Source organism: Pieris napi, chromosome 13 (genome assembly GCF_905475465.1).
Source record: "Pieris napi chromosome 13, ilPieNapi1.2, whole genome shotgun sequence".
NCBI lineage: Eukaryota > Metazoa > Arthropoda > Insecta > Lepidoptera > Pieridae > Pieris > Pieris napi.
The window spans coordinates 6729712-6749298 of record NC_062246.1 but is presented as its reverse complement, the minus strand read 5'-3'; the positions used below and the strand labels follow the sequence as shown (position 1 = coordinate 6749298).

Genomic DNA, 19587 nt, shown 5'->3' with positions numbered 1-19587 from the left:
ATAAAGAGTCACTAGGTCATGAAACGTTTTACTATACTTGGGTACAGAAAAACGTTACGTCGCGTTACATGGGGGGGGGGGTCAATAATCTCCAAAAATTGCGTGACGTAATACTTGAACGCTGGTTTGATAATTCATAATATTTACCTATTTTTGTATTCATTAAATTTAAAGTAATAAAGCTACGATCATACTTGTTGCCCTCTAGTAAGCTAATTAATAACTAACATAGTAAAATTACATTAATTTCATAATATATAATATTTGTATCAGTTCCGCTAATCGTTAAACCAAGACTGTCAAGTATATGTTGGCAATTGGTGTGAGAGACACTCAAAATTTTCACTCAAAGAAAATTCAAATAATCACTTATAATACCACAAGAGCAAGAGACGAAATGTACAGTTAACAAATAAGAATTTCATAATGAATAAAACAACTACTTAATACTTTTCTTGAAGCAACGACCAGAGAAAATTTTCACAAAAAATTATCAGTATAATACCATGTAGGTTGTACCACGTGACGTCGAATGGTGCAATTCTATTGGCCGATATTTGGGTCGGAAAAATAATCTATAAAATTATATTTGGTTCCATAGTACGTTAATATTTTTGTTAGTTTATCTAACGCACGCCAACTTATACCCGACAGTAGTAGTTTTGTTATAAAAAGTTCTTATCTTAACCTAACTCCAGGTTTTTGTTTACCAGTTTTAATTTATTACATTATATTTTCACATAAAAGAATGTCATGTGCAACAAAAATATATATTTCATGTCAAAGACTGTACAGAAATTATAATATCCAGCATAATTGTCTTGTAAACTACGCTGTAACTATGGCGACAAACTTTTGTTAATCATTCAACTTGTCAACACAAATTTGACTTTGACAAAAGACAAAAAAAAAAGACATGAAAAAGTTTACTTTTGAAATTGGGTTGGTCTGATTAAACGATATTTTTCAAAATCTGTGTAATTTATCTATAATAAATGCGAACTTTTCACCAAAAAGGTTCTTTTCGTTTTTATAATACGGTTTATTACGAAAATTACAAAATAAACTTTAGGACAAAGAACAAGAATTTTTTTTCAGTCGTGTTTTTTTACAACAAATAAAAATAGCGCCTTATTGGTAAAGCTGGAGTCAAGGAGTACAAAACCTTAATACAAATAGTGCTTATCTTAAGTTTTTATATTAAGGAAACAACAAATTATAAAATATCGAATCGCGCAGATCAAAGTCTGAATACATTTTTCCCTATCTAGATGATTTTGGAATCGGTCGCGGGATTTTACGTCGCATACTTTCGGGTTGGTACTCCAGATTGCATGGATGTATTAATTCCTGGCCACCTTGGTGAATCCATTTGTTGCATACTGAAAGAGGTTTGATATATCTATTTATAATTTCTCTAATGCGATTAACAGGACAGATTTCAAGAAATTCTACATGTATAAGGGAAATCTTTATATATATATATATATATATATATATATATAATAGTAATTAGGTCTCATTGAAAATATACAATAAGTTTTTACTGTTAATTTACATGTTTATCATATTATCGAATTATTATAGGATTATGTATCTACTAGTTGTCCCGGCAAAAGTTTGTTTTGCCATGTATATTATTCCTAGGATAAATTTTTTTGAGAATTTTATATATAAGATTTATTATTATTTACTTCTTTTGGTACAGTGTTTGATGTTTACTATCTATCTTTCAATCCCCTAAGTGATAAGGGGTGTCCACCACAAAATTTTTTTTTTATTTTTTAGATTTTTTTATGATTCAGCATACAAAAATACATATAACCCCTAATTTTCACCACTCTACGATCAACTCCTATTTTTTATTATGGTTTTATTGAACTAAAATAATATTTCCTAGAAATAATATACATGGCAAAACAAACGTTTGCCAGGTCAGCTAGTATTATATAAAAAGACCAAAAAAAACATTACCCCATTTAGATCCAGTGAGGACAGGACAGGCTGCGTGGCGTGTCGCCAGATCGCCTTCACCAGACGGATGCAAATTAAGCCAGTATACGGCAGCGCCACGGACGGGGAAGACGCTAAGACCCAGTTCCGTGAAGACTGTGGCGCCACCTTGAGCCACGTTCGACATCTGGAGACAACGTTTCTTCTCAAATTTCTTCACAAAGCTATTGCATAGATTTTATCGCGGGCTTTGAGCGCGGCGACCAAATCAAGAAATTCCGTAACGAAAATAACCTAACACACGATGACGTAAAATAGGTGCAGCAAATACGCGTTAGAGTGGGACAGAACGCATACTGCGCATTCCCATCTCTCTGACGAGATTGGTGATGTAGCGGAAGCGCTGAGTCTGTTAGAGTGGTAGATTGAATTAATACCAAAGAAAAAAATACTGCTTAAATAAAAAATAAATAAATAATTATAATTGCATTAGTTGATAACAAATGCTATGCAATAGCTTTACTGCGGCAGTCCCCGAGTGCCACAGAGTTTTTTTATTTTTTTTTATGTTTTTTTAAGTGTTATGCTACTTGTTTTTTTTAGTGTTATGTTACTTGTTTAAACGAAATATACGAGAAAATGATGAAATAGTATTAAACTATTTCAGATTTATACGTCTTTTCCTTCCTAGAATTTTCTAGAAAACATCGTTTGTAAACGCTCTTACTTATTGTTTAACGAAAAAGAAACCTTTCATATGACGGTCCAAGATTTTTCTTGGATCTCTCTGAAAGTAAAAAATAATATTTCATAACGGCTATTTTTAGGCTGTAGATCCGTCCTCTGATGGTCTGTGCAACGTCAAATCGAAACAGAACTTCATACGTAAAACCCCTTTAGCGGTAAAATTTTTGAGCTATGTTTTTAGTAAACAACTAACTAACTAATTAAACGTGTTAAATTATACAATAACTTACATAGAATAAAACTGTTGCAATTCTGTTGCCATTTGCCTTTCCAAATGCAGTTTCTTGTTTCTGAAATGAAAAATAGTATGAAAAAATATATATGCGTGAATATGATAAGCATAATTAATACGTAAATTAAATTTTGGTTCGTTGTATGAGTAGGTCTTAATATTAATCGAAGAATTTTTGTAACCTACACCTTTATACATCGAAGAAGAACAAGAGAGGAAAGAATAACATATATTTATCTTATATAATATATCTATCTTTCAACCTAATATACTATGTTTTGTTAGGTACAAATTTTTGTAGATTTAAATTAGATTAGAAATTAGTATTTTCTATTAGCTATTTGTTAAATATAGTAAATATATCATCCTAGTTAACTTTTGTACTATATTATTAATGCATGAATTAGAATTTTATTATATTCTGAGTTTTGAACTGTTTGTGGTGTGCTTGACAAGAAGTTCTGAACTCGTAATTTTTTATTCTATTAAAATCTTAACTCTAGTTACAAATGCCTAATAAAAAATATTATAATTACATGAAAATAAATTGATATAACATATATAAACTCACTCTCGCAAAATCGAAGTGGGGTTCATAATGTCCCCCAATCCCATAGTTAACGACCTGAAGTTCTTCAGCAGACGTCATACTGAGTCCTGTGAAGTGAGCCACACGGCGGGACACACGAGCCACTATGGAGGACTCTTCATCCTTCAGCCACCCCGACTTGCTGATGCGGTAGTGGGCTGGAACTAGTTCGCCCGTTTTTGGGTCGTGGACCGTAGCACGTTTGAACTGTTGAGAAATCCATTATACATACATAAAAAAAAGTATTTTCACAGATTTTTGCTTTCAAACGTTAAATGTATTAAAATGAGGACAATCAGATACTTATGAAAATATGTTGAAGATAGGATATACACGTATGAAAATGAAATAGGAACTTATGAAGGCGCAGAGCTAACGAGATCCATGCAACTTCCTCACAATCGAGTATTTTGTATGGATACAAAGAAGGGGTGAATCCTCGGACGCATACGCCAATCGAGTGGAAGAGAGGATGCGGCGCAAGCGTACAATAAGCGTAACGGGACAATGAGACATGCTTTATTAGACGTAGTCACGCATTGATATACAAAAAAAAAATCATGTTTCCAATTCACACGTGGTAGAAGTGAAACCTTCAAAAACAAAGTTTTTATAATTAAAATATGTAAATTAGACTTTTTCTCTATCTAAATGTAGGATCTTTTCTTAAAAAAAAAAAACATTTTTTTATGTTAAATTTTAATTTATAACTTTAATATCAATCTTTATTTGGTAAAAACTAATATAATAAAAGTTTGAAATAAATTCACAAGTCCAACGTGGGAGAAAATGAGATAGGACGCATTATACAGTGTATAATCTTTTAATTAAGTAAACTTTAAATTAAGACAATTTTAAATTAAGGTAGTAAGAAGTTTTCACTTCAAAAAGTTTCTATAATTAATGATATTAGGTAAATAAAATTGATGAATTTCATCTAATTTTATAATTGAACTACTTACTTGACTTACTTATTTAATTTTTTGCACATCTGTTTTTTTATTTCAGAAAATGATCAAATATACACTAATTTAAAGTTTATACACTGTATAATGCCTCCTATCTCACTCTCTCCCACGCCAAATCCTATTAATTTATGTGTCTGTCTCTTTTTACTGTTGCTTTTTCCGTTGCATCCGGTTTGAAATCACAACGATTCTAAAGAAGTTTCACTTCAAAAGGGCCCTTTTTTGTATATCAATGCGTGACTACGTTTTTTGTATATCAATGTAGTCACGTAAAAAAAAAGTTTAAAGGTGTATGTTCGCTATTATTGGAACACGGAGTAGAAATGCTAAGCTGTAAATTCGGCACTTTCAATATCTGAAACTCGATAGGGTAATTTAAATAGAAAATAAATATATCTGCTATTAATTATTTTATTCAAGCTGAAATCGCAAAAAATCACGAAAATTCTACGATAAAAAGGTATTGGAAACTAGACAATTAAAAAAAGCTCTTCCAACATATGACAAGTATTGGGAAGCCGAAAATATTTGTATGAAAATGAAACAGCGCCTCTGGTTACACGAAGAAGCTTTAGCATACAATATTTTCTGAATCTATAACAAAAATAAATTTTAAAATAAAATATTCACCCTTGGCTTAGCCATCTTCTTGATATGATCTATTTCCTGGTCGGTGAGTACGTCATAGAATACAACAATATCGGGGTTCCGATACATATATTCCATCTTCACGGCTGCCAATCGCAGGAAAGGATGAGCTTCTGTTAAATATCTGCAGGTTAACCTGAAATTATTTAAACGTTTCGTTAAAAGTACTTATTTTAATTAGGATCGATTTCTAGAATGTCAATCAAATTTAAATCTAGTTTCAAGAACTGTCATTTTTATGTATGAAGTTTGATGTCAGCGCTTAAGACGACATTATGTCTAGAGATACGAATTATAATATGGTAATTAGATTATTCCTACCAAGCGATCTCTTTAAGGCAACCTTACTTAGATGAACAAAATACCATACTCTGATTTTTAATTCCTTAGAATCCTGACAGCTATCATTTTTTGACATGTCAGTGATGGCAAACCTTTTTTGTCGGGCACATCTTTCAATTTCAACACGAGTTTGAACATCTAAGTCTATACATACATTTTATTGTTAGTTAATGTATCCATTTTATTTAGTGCGGTGCTCCTAAAAGTGGTTTAACAGCGAGTGATAATTACGTTCCTTTTCATCACAAACAGTAAAAAACGCAAAAGTAAAGACAACATTTTTTTTTAAAAGGTTTACTATACCTAGAGTTAGTAGGCAGTGATGCCAGTTAAAGAATAAAATAAAGTAATTAAAGTTAATTCGATATAGTGTTCGTGATATTGAAATATTTGTAATTTTTTTATTAGGCCACTTGAGTAAGAAAATATTTAGATTTACATTTCATTTCAAGGTCTTACTAAATATTTAGAAAATGATTAGATTATTACGATGGCAACATTTATTCCTACCAAGCGATCTCTTTAAGGCAACCTTTCTAAGATGAACAATATACTAGGTCCTTAATTAATATCTAAAGGATATCTTCTATTCCAAAGATGGAGAAATTTTTATTCATAAAAACTAAAACAGTCCTACTTCACTATTCTAATGTAAGCTTTTGTCTCTTTTCGTCAAATTGTGTTTATACTGTGTTAGTTTTAGCAATATAATTGATTTATTTAGTATGATTAAGGAGTTATAAATTTTCTGCGGTTTTATGCATAACTTTAATTATTATTTGGCAACGGAAGCAAAGCATACAGTGATCCATAATTAACTTGGATCTGTGGTGAACTTATTAAAACCAATACTTAAGTGACTATATTATTTTAAGGTAGAGTTAACTTTAACTGACATAGTTTGGCTGTTAAAGCATAGTTCTATTACATACATTTTTTGTTTTTTTTGCCTCTAACACTTTTTGCTTACGTTTTAGTTATTTCTTGTGGAAGGTCCACTTCGCCACGGCAGAGTTTTTCATAAACCTTTCTCTCTTTCGCGTATGGAGTGAGTGTTGGCGGCTTTTGTGTGATTTCTTCCTCTAATTCTTTCCCAGTGTCCTAAAAATTTAGTTATATGACTATCCAGAAGAAAATTGGGAGTTACATAATACGCAATTAATGTAGGCCAAAAAGCCAATATATATCTTACTAACAACCAAAATCAAAACAGTGTTAGCCTATAATATTAAGCCAGCTAGTCTCGAAAGTCGTGGGCTGATCACCTATATACGCTTGCTTATAAAATATAAATAATTATCGAAGCAATGGATCTACTCCGTGCCTCGGAGTTTTATAATGAGTGACAACATGTGCCAACTCTTGAATGAAACGTTTAATTTAATATATATGTATATCTATTACTTTTGTCAATTTACATAAAGACGACATCTATTAATATTGATTGTCACTTTATACTCGAAACACGTTCACGAATCTTACACTCAAATATTTGTAACTTATTCAAGTTCAAAATAAATTGCATGTAAAACACTATATATATTTAATTATTACGTACATTTAAACTTATTTATAAAATATAATTTTTAAAATATACTATAATTTGTTGTAATTAAATATAAGCTTTAAACGCAATTTATTTTCAACAGCCAAATAGACCCAAGTGTGGTAACATTGCACAATTACTACAACAGCCCTTACTCTAATTTCTTTATCAATGATGATTGATGAATATACAGGTCAAACTAAAATAGTATTGCTAGCATCAAACCAATTAAGTTTTATCCCGACACTGCAGCAACATCGTGAAATTTATTTAAAATACCTAACCTAATAGTACGGGAGGTAGCAACGTTTGAAAAAAAAGAATTTTAGGTCAGCTGATTTTGTGATATGTCTTCCTTCTTGCACTTCCGGTTAGAGTCTGGGCAATCTGGCTGGCGGTAGCGGTTGCGTTCATTAGTGCGCATCCTATCTGTCCAGGTAATAATCCTGGATTTTAAAAGCATTTTAAGAAGCGTAATTTTTAATTTTTCCTGTTTAGATAAGTCTACCTGACATACTTTTTTTATTGCCAGACATTTTTCACGTTGCTAACTATGTGCCAGACGCGATTTTAAGTTTTTTTTTTATAAAAATTTCAAAGTATTTTAGAATGTCTGTAATTTTAATATTATGTTATTTAAATAGAGGAAAAACTGAAAATGAATTTGCCAGACATTAATTCGATTGTTAAGTCTTGAATTAAAATGATAAAGTATTGCAGTATGATGAAGCATTGCATTTTAAGAAGCGTAATTTTAAATTTTTCCTTTTTAAATAAGTCTACCTGACATACTTTTTTTATTGCCAGACATTTTTCACGTTGCTAACTATGTGCCAGACGCGATTTTAAGTTTTTTTTTTATAAAAATTTCAAAGTATTTTAGAATGTCTGTAATTTTAATATTATGTTATTTAAATATAAGAAAAACTAAAAATGAATTTGCCAGACATTAATTCGATTGTTAAGTCTTGAATTAAAATGATAAAGTATGTCTATAATATCCATCAGCCTTATTAATTTGTGTGGGCAGCTCAATGTCACTGTACTTTAATTTATGTTTCATTCGTACACTTAAAACTTGCTGACATTTTTTTAGTTTATCACCCTCGAAAAGTATTAAATTATCGTTATGTCCTTTACATACTGCAATAATTTATCATTTTAATTCAAGACTTAACAATCGAATTAATGTCTGGCAAATTCATTTTTAGTTTTTCTTATATTTAAATAACATAATATTAAAATTACAGACATTCTAAAATACTTTGAAATTTTTATAAAAAAAAACTTAAAATCGCGTCTGGCACATAGTTAGCAACGTGAAAAATGTCTGGCAATAAAAAAAGTATGTCAGGTAGACTTATTTAAAAAGGAAAAATTAAAAATTACGCTTCTTAAAATGCAATGCTTCATCATACTGCAATACTTTATCATTTTAATTCAAGACTTAACAATCGAATTAATGTCTGGCAAATTCATTTTTAGTTTTTCTTATATTTAAATAACATAATATTAAAATTACAGACATTCTAAAATACTTTGAAATTTTTATAAAAAAAAACTTAAAATCGCGTCTGGCACATAGTTAGCAACGTGAAAAATGTCTGGCAATAAAAAAAGTATGTCAGGTAGACTTATCTAAACAGGAAAAATTAAAAATTACGCTTCTTAAAATGCTTTTAAAATCCAGGATTATTACCTGGACAGATAGGATGCGCACTAATGAACGCAACCGCTACCGCCAGCCAGATTGCCCAGACTCTAACCGGAAGTGCAAGAAGGAAGACATATCACAAAATCAGCTGACCTGAAATTCTTTCTCGAAAACGTTGCTACCTCCCGTACTATAAGCTCGACGCCTCAAAAATCGAAGAAACAAGCTTTAGTTTGACTACACACTAATTACGGTCTTATTCATAAAGCTATAAGGATCAGAATGCATTGAAATAATCGTATTACTTAAAATGTTACGTACATGAATTTGGAGAAAACATTAAAGAAGTTTATTGAAAAAGAAAATATTTCCTATACACATATTGAGAACTTTGGGCTCTTAAAGATAAAAAAATATTTAAAAATAAAATTGAATTATAAATTTTTCGTTGTATCATACATTAGGACCTACCCCGCGCCTTCTTCTCCGTAGTTTTTCTTCATCTTCTGATATAATCTTATTGTAATGAGGAACATTACCGCGCGCGCGCTCATGTTTCGGATCCAGAGACAGCATCTTTTTTGTCCATTCCAGTGCAGATTTTACATCACCTATAAACATTTTTAATTTTACGAGAGTGATTCGCAATTTAAAAAGGTGTATTCAAAAATGCCGTCTTTTTTTTTTTGAGTTTATGGCCTGGTATCTAGACCTTTAGGCCATGCCACGTCTTTTTTTGACGAGGTTGCCATTTAAAAAATATATTTACTTTTACGATATTATTTTTTCCAAGTATGTACACAAATTTTCAATACACCTAGAAAATTATTCGAAATTTAAAAAAGGAACTTTAAATAGTTGCCACTATTTAATTTTGTCTTTGACGGGGTTGTTATGTCAAAAAATATAATAACTGTTTTGATTTGTTTTCCATATTATTTGCTAGATCATCATCATATTTTATTGATATGCAACCTCATGTAATAAATTATATACTAACACATCATATAAAGTTATCTGGATATGTTTTATACTAGAAATTAAACGTATATAAATTTACCTAATAAATAGTGAGAGAATCCAATATATTCCATAATATCGAGTTCCTTGAACAAATAAGGCTGGTTTTCCTCTTTATACTTTCGCATAGCCTCTGTCATCCATGCAAGAGCGTTCGTGTAATCTTTTTCGTTGTAGAGAGCTTTACCAAGCTCATAACAATCGCCCGCACTCATTGGTGCGCTGTAATTTAAATATATAATATATTACTAAAGTAATATGTTGGTAAATAAATACATTTATGGTCAAATAAATAAATTAATTAAAATATTTTTTACCGTTAAGCTGTAATGATTCATAATTATAAATCTGAAGAAGAAGGAATTGAAACGGTTACTAAAATTAAGTTGAAAACTACTAAAGTTCTATCGGGTTTAATAATTCAGGCTTAACTTTTATAAACAGAACATCTATTAAATATATTTTTCTTTCTCATTTTTTGTAATATATTTCTCACATCAAAATGTATAATATAACGAACATAAATTGTTGGAATTTTCTAGTCTTAATTTGTTCTTTAATACAGACTATGTCGCTATGACAGAGCGAGAGTAATAATAAACATTCGACGTTGCTTGCACCCTCGTGTTACGACTTACGTAAACTCTACGCAAAAGTATATAGATTATGTGATAGGCACGTAAAACAGAGAGAGAACGGTAAAAAATTGTGTGTTAGAGCGAGATAAACATACGGCGTTACCGGCATCTTTGTGTTACGTGAACGCTCTATACGCGTATATATTTATTTTTTAGTCAAACATATGGTAGAGTTGAAAATATAAGGCTGTAAAAAAATGTAAAACTTTATAGATTAATAATATTTGCTTTAAAAACTGACATTTAAATGAACACGAGTAATGCGCGTATATTATACAAGTGACTCGAAAATGTAAAAAAAAGGACCTTGACACCACAATATGTCAAAAATACTTGTTGTCTACTTGACCTTGTCTATGCCAATTCTATTACGATGTAAATAAAACGAAAGCATAGCATTTATCTTTGTACCTTAGTTCTATAGTAACATATCGGAGGTCGATCGATTCCCGGTGAAAAATTTTTTTTATTTTTATTAGCGTTTTTACTTATGAAGAGCATCATACAACAGAAATGTGCACCTTCAACGCTCACTTCTTCTACTTAACTTTGAGAATTACGAAAACCATATGCTGTTGTCTATGTTGCTAGATTTAAAAAAAACAGCAGGAAATTGAATACGCTTACGAGGCTAAAATTCCTTTAAGGCATCAAAAATAGGTCTTGCTTGCGTTCTAGAATTTTCTACAGAGATTTTAGATAAAATGCGCTGATATTTGTGACGTAATTGATTTTTGTTATACCTATAGTTGACTCCATTAAGTCTTCCTTCAGCCAATTCAGAGACTTCCAGATGGTACGTTTCTTGTAATCTCGTGAGAGCTTGGGCGGCGCCGGCAAGGTCTTCCAACGTTGGGTATTTAACATCTGCATGGTTCACTGTCAAGTTCTTTATATAATCTGAAAATGCAGTAATGATTTTTATTTGACACACAAGTAACCAATAATAGGGAAATAAATCTAAAGGCTGAGGCAACTGGCACCCCGCGACAAAAGAGAGTTAAGGGGGTAAAGGGAAAAAAAGGAGCAAAGACTAAAGAGTAACACAAAGTGAAAATCAGAAAGAAAAAATTTAAATAAACGTAACAATTACAACCTACTACCATAGGTATTACCTCGTCACTTCCGATTTTTGAATAACACAAGGTTAGAGCAAAGATTGTAACGGCTTTTCATAAATTCGCCAATAAAAAAAATTTTTGGTTCATATAAATAAAAATCATCGTAAGTGTGATGAACATTCTTCGTAATAACGTTATGAATGACAAAATTACGTCAATATTTGAATTCTCAGGTACTTAAAACAGTTATCCTAAAATGCGTATTTTGTACAATTTTGCTGCCGGATCTAAAGCAAATATCGTGATGTGCTAATCACTGCATCATATATTTCGTAAGTTATGTTTGCCTAGAACTCATTGACATTTATTACCCAATTGACATTTAGCTAATAATATTGTATGCGTTTGTTATTTTTAGTTTTATATTAAATAATAATTACACTTAGTGCTTATTTTACGATGAATCGAATATATGCTAATGGTATTAAGAGTTTTATTTTTATTTTGGTATGATTGTCGATTAAACACGGTTTTATTAAAACCATTGTAAAAAATTAACATCCATCCATTCAAAAATTGTTTTACAACGTTTTAATTTAATATATTTTTTTAGTTATTTATAGCAGTACAAATGATAACTGTTCATAAGTCTGATAGTAAAGGCCCTCAATTGTTAAGGGTTTGCCTGATTAATATGAAATTTTATCGCTAAAATAATACAGAGCACGTTGCACTTAAAATGTCTATAACATATTAATTGTAAGTAATTTAGAATTTCAATACACATATGTTTATACTAATATTATTATTAAGTTAAAAGCGGTAATTTCACTAATGGTTTTAATAACTGATTTACAACAAAAAAATCCATCTTTGTCCTAAAGTTTATCTTATGATTTTTCGGTTAATTATACTCATTTTTCACTACATTTGGGGTTTATTGAGAGAAAGTAGGTACTTATGAACATAAAAGTAAAAGCGTTTAAATTATTTTTCATGTTTTTGTAAGTTTGATAGTAAAACTTAATAAAAACAATGAACACAAATTAAATGGTGAAACCATTCTCTCATCTCCAATAAAAATTTGAGACACCACATTTTTATTGTTGGTAAAATATCGCTCCATGTTCCTAAATACAGAAGCCAACCTTTTTATGTAATCATTTTTTTTTCGTCTAATTACGACGTAAAATATCATATGAATCAATTGGTGTAAATAAAATCTTTTAACATTGTAAGCTGAGATAATCCAGTATTAACAAACCAAATAACTTAAAACTCACAAAAGAACGGGACATTATCACCTCGCCGCGGCCGTTATGAATAAAAATTTACATAAGTCGTATGTGCTGAGATGGGGTCCGGCTTAATCGATAATACATATAATAATTGTTTATAGAGACATGTATCTTTGGGTTAGTTGGTGGCAATTTATTCAAATTTGCCTTGCAAAATATTTGTAAAAATAATAACTTCAAGTCCTAATGACGAGATATGAGGCATGGCCAGCCATCGGCCCCTCGCCATATTTTAGGGAGAGAGACAACCCGACGCATGGACGCCGCCACAAGCAATGACATTTAAGCGAGCATGACGATCCTTGAAATGTGGACTTGGCTACATAAGAAAATAATAATAATACTGAAATAATTGGATACCACATGGATCACGGTTTGTTCCCACTTTACATTAAAACAGTCGTGGATGTTGACGATCGCCCCAGAGTCTGGAAATGCAGCCGAGAGATTCAGTCGTGTTACCTATAATATATACTGGAGCAACACATATCCAAGCACTAGGATCGTTTAAATATTCATTTATATTATAATAAGCCTTAGCAAGCAGTTTTACTTTAATGTACGATTTAAATTTATTTATTGACAACGCTTGTATCTCACTAGGGATTTTGTTGAAAAAACGTATACAATTGCCTTGGAAAGAATTACACAACCCACAGATCGCTCTTATAGCCCGCTTTTGCACTACAAATATCGATTTAATGTCAGCTGCATTACCCCACAAAATAACACCATATGACATAATACTATGAAAATAGCTGAAATAAACAAGCTTTGCTGTGTTCAAACCAAACTCCTATGGGTTAAATACAGTTCGTTTTAGACATACAGCCGCCATACTTATAGATAAGTCGAGAATTATTTTCATTTCGTTCCTATGTTTTATTTAAATATTGTAACCTTTTTTTGTATTTTTTTTTAGTATAATTGTTTGTTTTTCTATAATATATCTTATCTTATTTACTCATGTATCATAATTACACCAATAGCAATGCTTAAGGCAAATATTATATCCTATTGAATATGTTACATCATTTTCATATGTTGGAGCAATGGCGCTGGTAACAGCTTATAATTTACTAACACCAAAGTCAAATTAGTTCAGAACTATTCTGTGGTGTACTTGATTTGCCAATATTAATAGATCTACAAATTAACAGACTATTTGATAGTCTGTACTAATATCGTAATCTTTATTAATGTAGGTGCAATGGTGTTAGTATCAGCTGCTATTGTTCCGACATGTAGTATAACAGTTAATAACATACCTGTTCCGATCTCAATGCTATGCTCGATGTGATCCAAATCAGACGTCAATCGCTTGATAAGCGTGAATGCATTAATAGGATTTCCCAAATAGTTAGGAATATCTTCCATTGCTATTTCGTGCTCTCTTTTATATATTTTCAGGTGTCTGAAATTCAGTTAAAAACATTGTTGTTACTAATGTAATAAGTTATCTGATTTACAAGGCACTGGCCTAACGATTCTATAACGTTAATTAAACTTAAATATAGTTTCAAGAGCTGTCAAACCATTTTTCGTGTATGACGTTTGACATATTTGACAGCAATTAGGGTAAGAATCAGAGTCATAAGCGCGAAATATGTTTCCCGTATGTCAAAAACGTACTGTAATTAGTTTCACAAAGATATAATATACAAGGTTTACAATAAAAATAATATAATTATTGTATCACTAACCGTAACTAATTGTTTGCAGTGTTTCGAATTAAGCACTAAATTAATAAAATTTATAGGAGCTGTCAGAGTGTGCAAAAACGTAATGATTACAAAAACAATCAATTTTGCAATTATTTTATTTAATTTTTAATTTAATTAATTTTACCTTTGTGTTTTAAATAGAGGAAAGGAGCTGAGCAGGACCTTCATTCCATAAGCTTGAGTTTTGATGATTAACAAACTTTTAATTACAAGCAATACTTAGAAATTGTGATATTTCAAATCCTACCTTTTTAAAACATTTAATCTTTCTTCTTCCTTAAGGATATATTCGTCCAGGTCATCTATGATCCGTTTGTGTGTCTCCAAAAGAGGTTCGACGTCTGATATGGCAGTGAACAGTTCCGCATTGGTCCATGACCAGTGGCACGATAAGAGGACACAGGAGATAGTAAAGCGTAGGAGTAACGCCATCTTTCTGGGTTCTTAGGGATAAACAAATTAAATGGAAGGTTAGAATCAATTTCTGATAAAATGGTGGCCCCAATTTGGTTTTCAAGTCTAACACATTGTGATTTTAATTATTGTAATATGTAACTAAGGTGTATGCTATAATGTGCTGTTATAAATGATAATAATAAAAATCCAATGGCCCTATATGAGTCTTGGCCTCAGATTGCACCCATTTCTTTGATCATTTTTATTTAATAAACAAAAAGTAGGTCAGCCTTGTCTGACACATGTCGGTTTTTGGATTTGAACCAAGACGGTTTCCTCACGATGTTTTCCTTGCCTGAAGAAGTAAGTGTATCCATTGGAGTATTTAATAACGAATCGAACCTACGATCTCAGGAATGCAACTTCAGCCTCTAGGCCAAAACTGCATCACTATTTTTTTATGTTACAGGAGGCAAACGGGCAGGAGGCTCACCTGATGTTAAGTGATACCGCCGCCCATTGACACTTGCACTGCCAGAAGGCACGCAAGCGCGCTGTCGGCCTTTTAAGAATTGGTACGCTCTTTTCTTGAAGGACCCTAAGTCGAATTGGTTTGGAAATACTTCAGTGGGCAGCTGGTTCCACATAGGGGTGGTGCGCAGCAGAAATTGCCTTAAGAAACGCTCAGTTGTGAAACGACGGACGTCAAGGTGATACGGACGGTATTTTGTATTCTACTTTGACGTCCGATGATGAAACTCAGCTGCAGGTATTAGTCCGAACAACTCCTTTGAACACGCTCCGTGGTAAATGGGGTAGAAGATGCGAATACTGCATATCAATATAGGATATATAAGCGAGTGCAGATTATTTACATAACACGCCTTTCAATTACTTTCCAACAGTCATTTATATCAGTTAAAGAAGTTTTGTATTACAAGAAACTAGATCTAAACAATACGATAGAAAAGTGTAGTTAGCAAATCTCGAAACATCTAGTTGGTTCACGTTCTGGAACATGGCGATATGGTACCGGCATGATTTTCTCTTTATTGCTATTTAACTATTATTACAATCACAGCGCATTTAGTAAGCTACGTGGCACTTTAATTTAATGTCAACGAATGAGCAATAGAAGGGGCAAATGAATGAGTAGCTATAATTATAAGTGGGACACACCACAGCAAATATGTCGAACACCGCACAAAGCTTCCACGTTGTAATCTTACAAATGCCGGCATATTTAATTTATAGTAAGGAATATAAGGCATTTAATTATTTAAATATTTATATAAAGTTCGAAGAATCATTATCAGTACGTGCTTTATTGATTCAGTAGCAAATTTATTTAAGTTTGTTTCTAGAATGTACTAGATTAATTTTATATTAGATTTCTTAGCAACGAATTTTATTTTTTATAGAGGTGGAATACATTATGTAAATATATGATTATGCAAACAAATTAGAAAAAATTAGAGATTATATTACACAACAATTAAAGCACACGATACGTACCGGATTTACGAAACTGACGCAAAAAAAAGGCAATAAATCACAGCAGGTAGCTATTACGAAATATTAGCGAAAATTTCACATATATCGCACTTCCTTTAACATTTTCTCGCGGCACAAATACGTGCTCCGGCGCAGCACCCGACCGGGTCAACGAACAAATTAAAACTTCGTCGAAGCTAGCGAGAAGCCGGTGACCTTATCATTGTGATGACGATATATGTTTTATAAATAATAATAAATATTTATCTGGCACGTATGCCACCCTTTGGATGATAATTTTATTATATTATATTACATCCCATACATAGGCCCCAATCATCTATTAAATAAATATGAAACTCTTTACATAATGGGTCTAGATTAACTAGCTGAAGATTAGTCGGAATTAAGTTATAATTGGCTGATTTTTGAGAGCGTTTTAGTAGATTGATTATAAAACTGTCTACGAGCCTCGATGCAAAATAGTTCGTCTAGCAAGGAAAGTAGTGCAAAGTATATATTGGTAAAATAATTAAGAACGTTTAATAAAAAGTAAACCACAATTTGAGGAACACTTTAAAGTTTAGTTTAACATAACTGAAATTCTTTCATGACTTTACATAAGGGAGCGTTCAAGTATGACACGGTAACGAATTTGGGGGGGGGGGTTTCCTTTTATAAAACGTTACGATGCAGGGCGGGAATTGAATTACGCGTTATTGTTAATATTATTTTCGACTTTCCAGTACTTTAGACCACAAAATGTTAACTTTTAGGTATAAAGAGTCACTAGGTGGTCACGAAACGTTTTATTATACTTGGGTACAAAAAACGTTACGGCGCGTTACATTGCGGGAGGGGGGTGTCAATAATCTCCAAAAATTGCGTAACGTTATACTTTAACGCAAAAACTAACATAAAAAATTTAAAAAAAAAATTCTAAAAAAACAATGTCATTCACGCAAAATATTTCGTCTACCACTTAGTTGTGTCGCCTTTGCTCTCAATGACAGCTTTCATGCGAAGGTGCATGGTTGTAACCAACGCTGCACACTCCTCAGGCGTAATTGACTCCCAGATAGCCAAGAGCTCTTCGATCTTGATGGATTTTTACGGAGAACTTTTTTCATTTTCCACCATAGGGTTTCGATCGGCGACGAGTCCGGGCTGTTAGATGGCCAATTGTAGGGATGTTTTTCGCCAGTAGCCACGTCTTTGTTGTCCTTGCAGTATGGCAGGAAGCACCATCCTATTGAAAAATGAGGGAATCTTGATGCTTAAGTGACGGAATAGACGGCAGTTAATTCTCTTCCAAAAGGTTTTGATACCTTGCTGCATTGATAGAACAATCAACAAACAGCATACCACCAACACCTTTTGCAGATATGCAGCCCCATATCATAAGAGACGACGGAAACTTCACCTTGCGTTTGAGACAATCAGTATGAAATGCCTCATTTTTGATCCGAATCACTTTTTTCCTTCCATCGCCGACTGTCACTTCAAATTTGGACTTGTCACTCCAAATGATACTACGCCACTGATCGGAAGTCCAATTTAAATGATCACGAGCAAACTTTAACCTCTTTTTCTTTTGTACTTAGCGGTGTAAAATCCGTAACCCATTCTTTTTAGGACTCTTGTGCAAGTATCTACTGAGACGTCTTTGAGAATCATGTCCTTCCATTGCACTGTGAGTTCTCAAGCTCGAGCACAGCGATTATTTTGATAAATTTCAGAATTTATACTGTCTCACTTGACAAATGACTCAGAATTACTTTTACAAATTTAAATTATGCAACATAATTGTAGAAAGGAATAATCTTATTTAACTCACCGATAGACTAACTCTTTTGCATCGATTAACAAATTAATAGATTAATAAGACAAACTATTTTTCTTATAACTTTTTCGAATGTAAAACAGGATATGTATAAATTTAAAAAGCTAATATAGTTTATTGGTTCATAATTAAAAAATGGCATAAGTAACGCGACATGTGAGAGTAGAATAGCTTAATATTTTATATAGATATACAAAAATAATGAAGTTAGTAAAAATCTCACAGAGAAAATTTCACACGAGACAAAATATTTTGCATCGGGGCTTGTATTCTATAATCGGCAGGCAGACTGGAAAATAAATTAACTGGACGTTTTCATGGGTATTCAGTTACTAATATATGGTACAAGGATTAAATAACTTTTTTACTGATAAATTTGACTTCTAGTCTAGTAACGGGCAACCATCAAAGATGACCTTTTATAATTAGTTTAATGTTCATAAAAACACAAGTAATTCAGGAAACTTCTCAAGTGAAGCATATTTTCGTTAATTTGCTATTTCAATGTTGCAGTGTCCAAAAAAAAATTTAGTGAAAAACTTGAAGAAAACCTCATTAATTCTATTTTAAATTAATTTCTAACTTTCTATTAGCATCAAATTAAGAGTGGTACTATCCAGTTTATTATGTATTACCTTTGATCAATATAATCACATGCTTAGTATTGTGTTTAAAAAAATTAAGAACAATAAACATTAATTTAAGAGAGTGCTTAATAGGCTTTTACTTGTAAAATGTATTTTTACCAGCACCTTTGAAGTTTTTCTTCATAGGTATCTAGGATTTATAGAAGAGGTATGGGTTTTGAGAATCTTTTTTATTTTTCTAATATGAAACCTAAATAACTTTTTTATTTACTTATTGCTATAATGAAGGACTACATGGAGACCACTGCACAGCTATTTAACTTTACTAACAATATTTCATATTTAAACGATTATATTAAATAACAAAATAATTTGCCAATCTTTAAAACTATTACATATATTTATGCAGTGTTTACTGTTTAGAAGTGACGAAGCTCGGCTTAGTACATCATTTTAACACAAATTTCAATTAGGTAAAATATAGGCTTTACATTCGATTTCGACAAACACTTGTAGTTGTGTGAGTTAAATGACACCTAAATGGGCGAATGAGATGATTAAACATTAACAGAATTAATAAATATGTTTTTAAAAACCAATCAGATTTTATACTCACTCTATTTCTTCAGCCACAACTCACAAGTTATGAAGTTAATAAATAAGCCGGCACATCAGTAATTTTTAATATTTTATATTAGTATGTATATATTTTTTATATTTTATATTATACACTTGAAAATAGCGCTTATTTTGCTTATGCGAATTAGTAACTTTGGCAGAGCTTAAAAAAATTGTGGAAGTTCGAGCTTTTCACAGTTTCTCTTTTGTTGTGATTTATGCCTTTAAA

The 19587-nt window shown here is 31.6% G+C and overlaps 1 protein-coding gene across 4 annotated transcripts; it reads right to left on the bottom strand.

Moving 5' to 3' along the window:
* Window positions 1-1181: 1181 nt before the first annotated feature.
* On the bottom strand, window positions 1182-19556 carry LOC125055387 (prolyl 4-hydroxylase subunit alpha-1). Of its 4 annotated transcripts, none has more exons than XM_047657834.1 (12): window positions 19357-19556; window positions 14668-14863; window positions 13965-14110; window positions 11089-11237; window positions 9740-9929; window positions 9139-9290; window positions 6450-6580; window positions 5120-5273; window positions 3504-3728; window positions 2931-2990; window positions 1975-2140; window positions 1182-1382 (listed from the first exon to the last, which is right to left on the bottom strand). In XM_047657834.1, exons 2-12 carry the CDS (start codon window positions 14850-14852, stop codon window positions 1264-1266), a joined length of 1677 nt encoding a protein of 558 aa, XP_047513790.1. In that variant the 5' UTR covers window positions 14853-14863; window positions 19357-19556; the 3' UTR covers window positions 1182-1263. The 4 variants fall into 4 exon arrangements, with proteins under 4 accessions (XP_047513790.1, XP_047513787.1, XP_047513791.1 ...); XM_047657831.1 differs by having other exon boundaries at window positions 9740-9921; window positions 11081-11237; window positions 19357-19554; XM_047657835.1 differs by having other exon boundaries at window positions 9151-9290; window positions 9740-9921; window positions 11081-11237; window positions 19357-19553.
* Window positions 19557-19587: the final 31 nt, after the last annotated feature.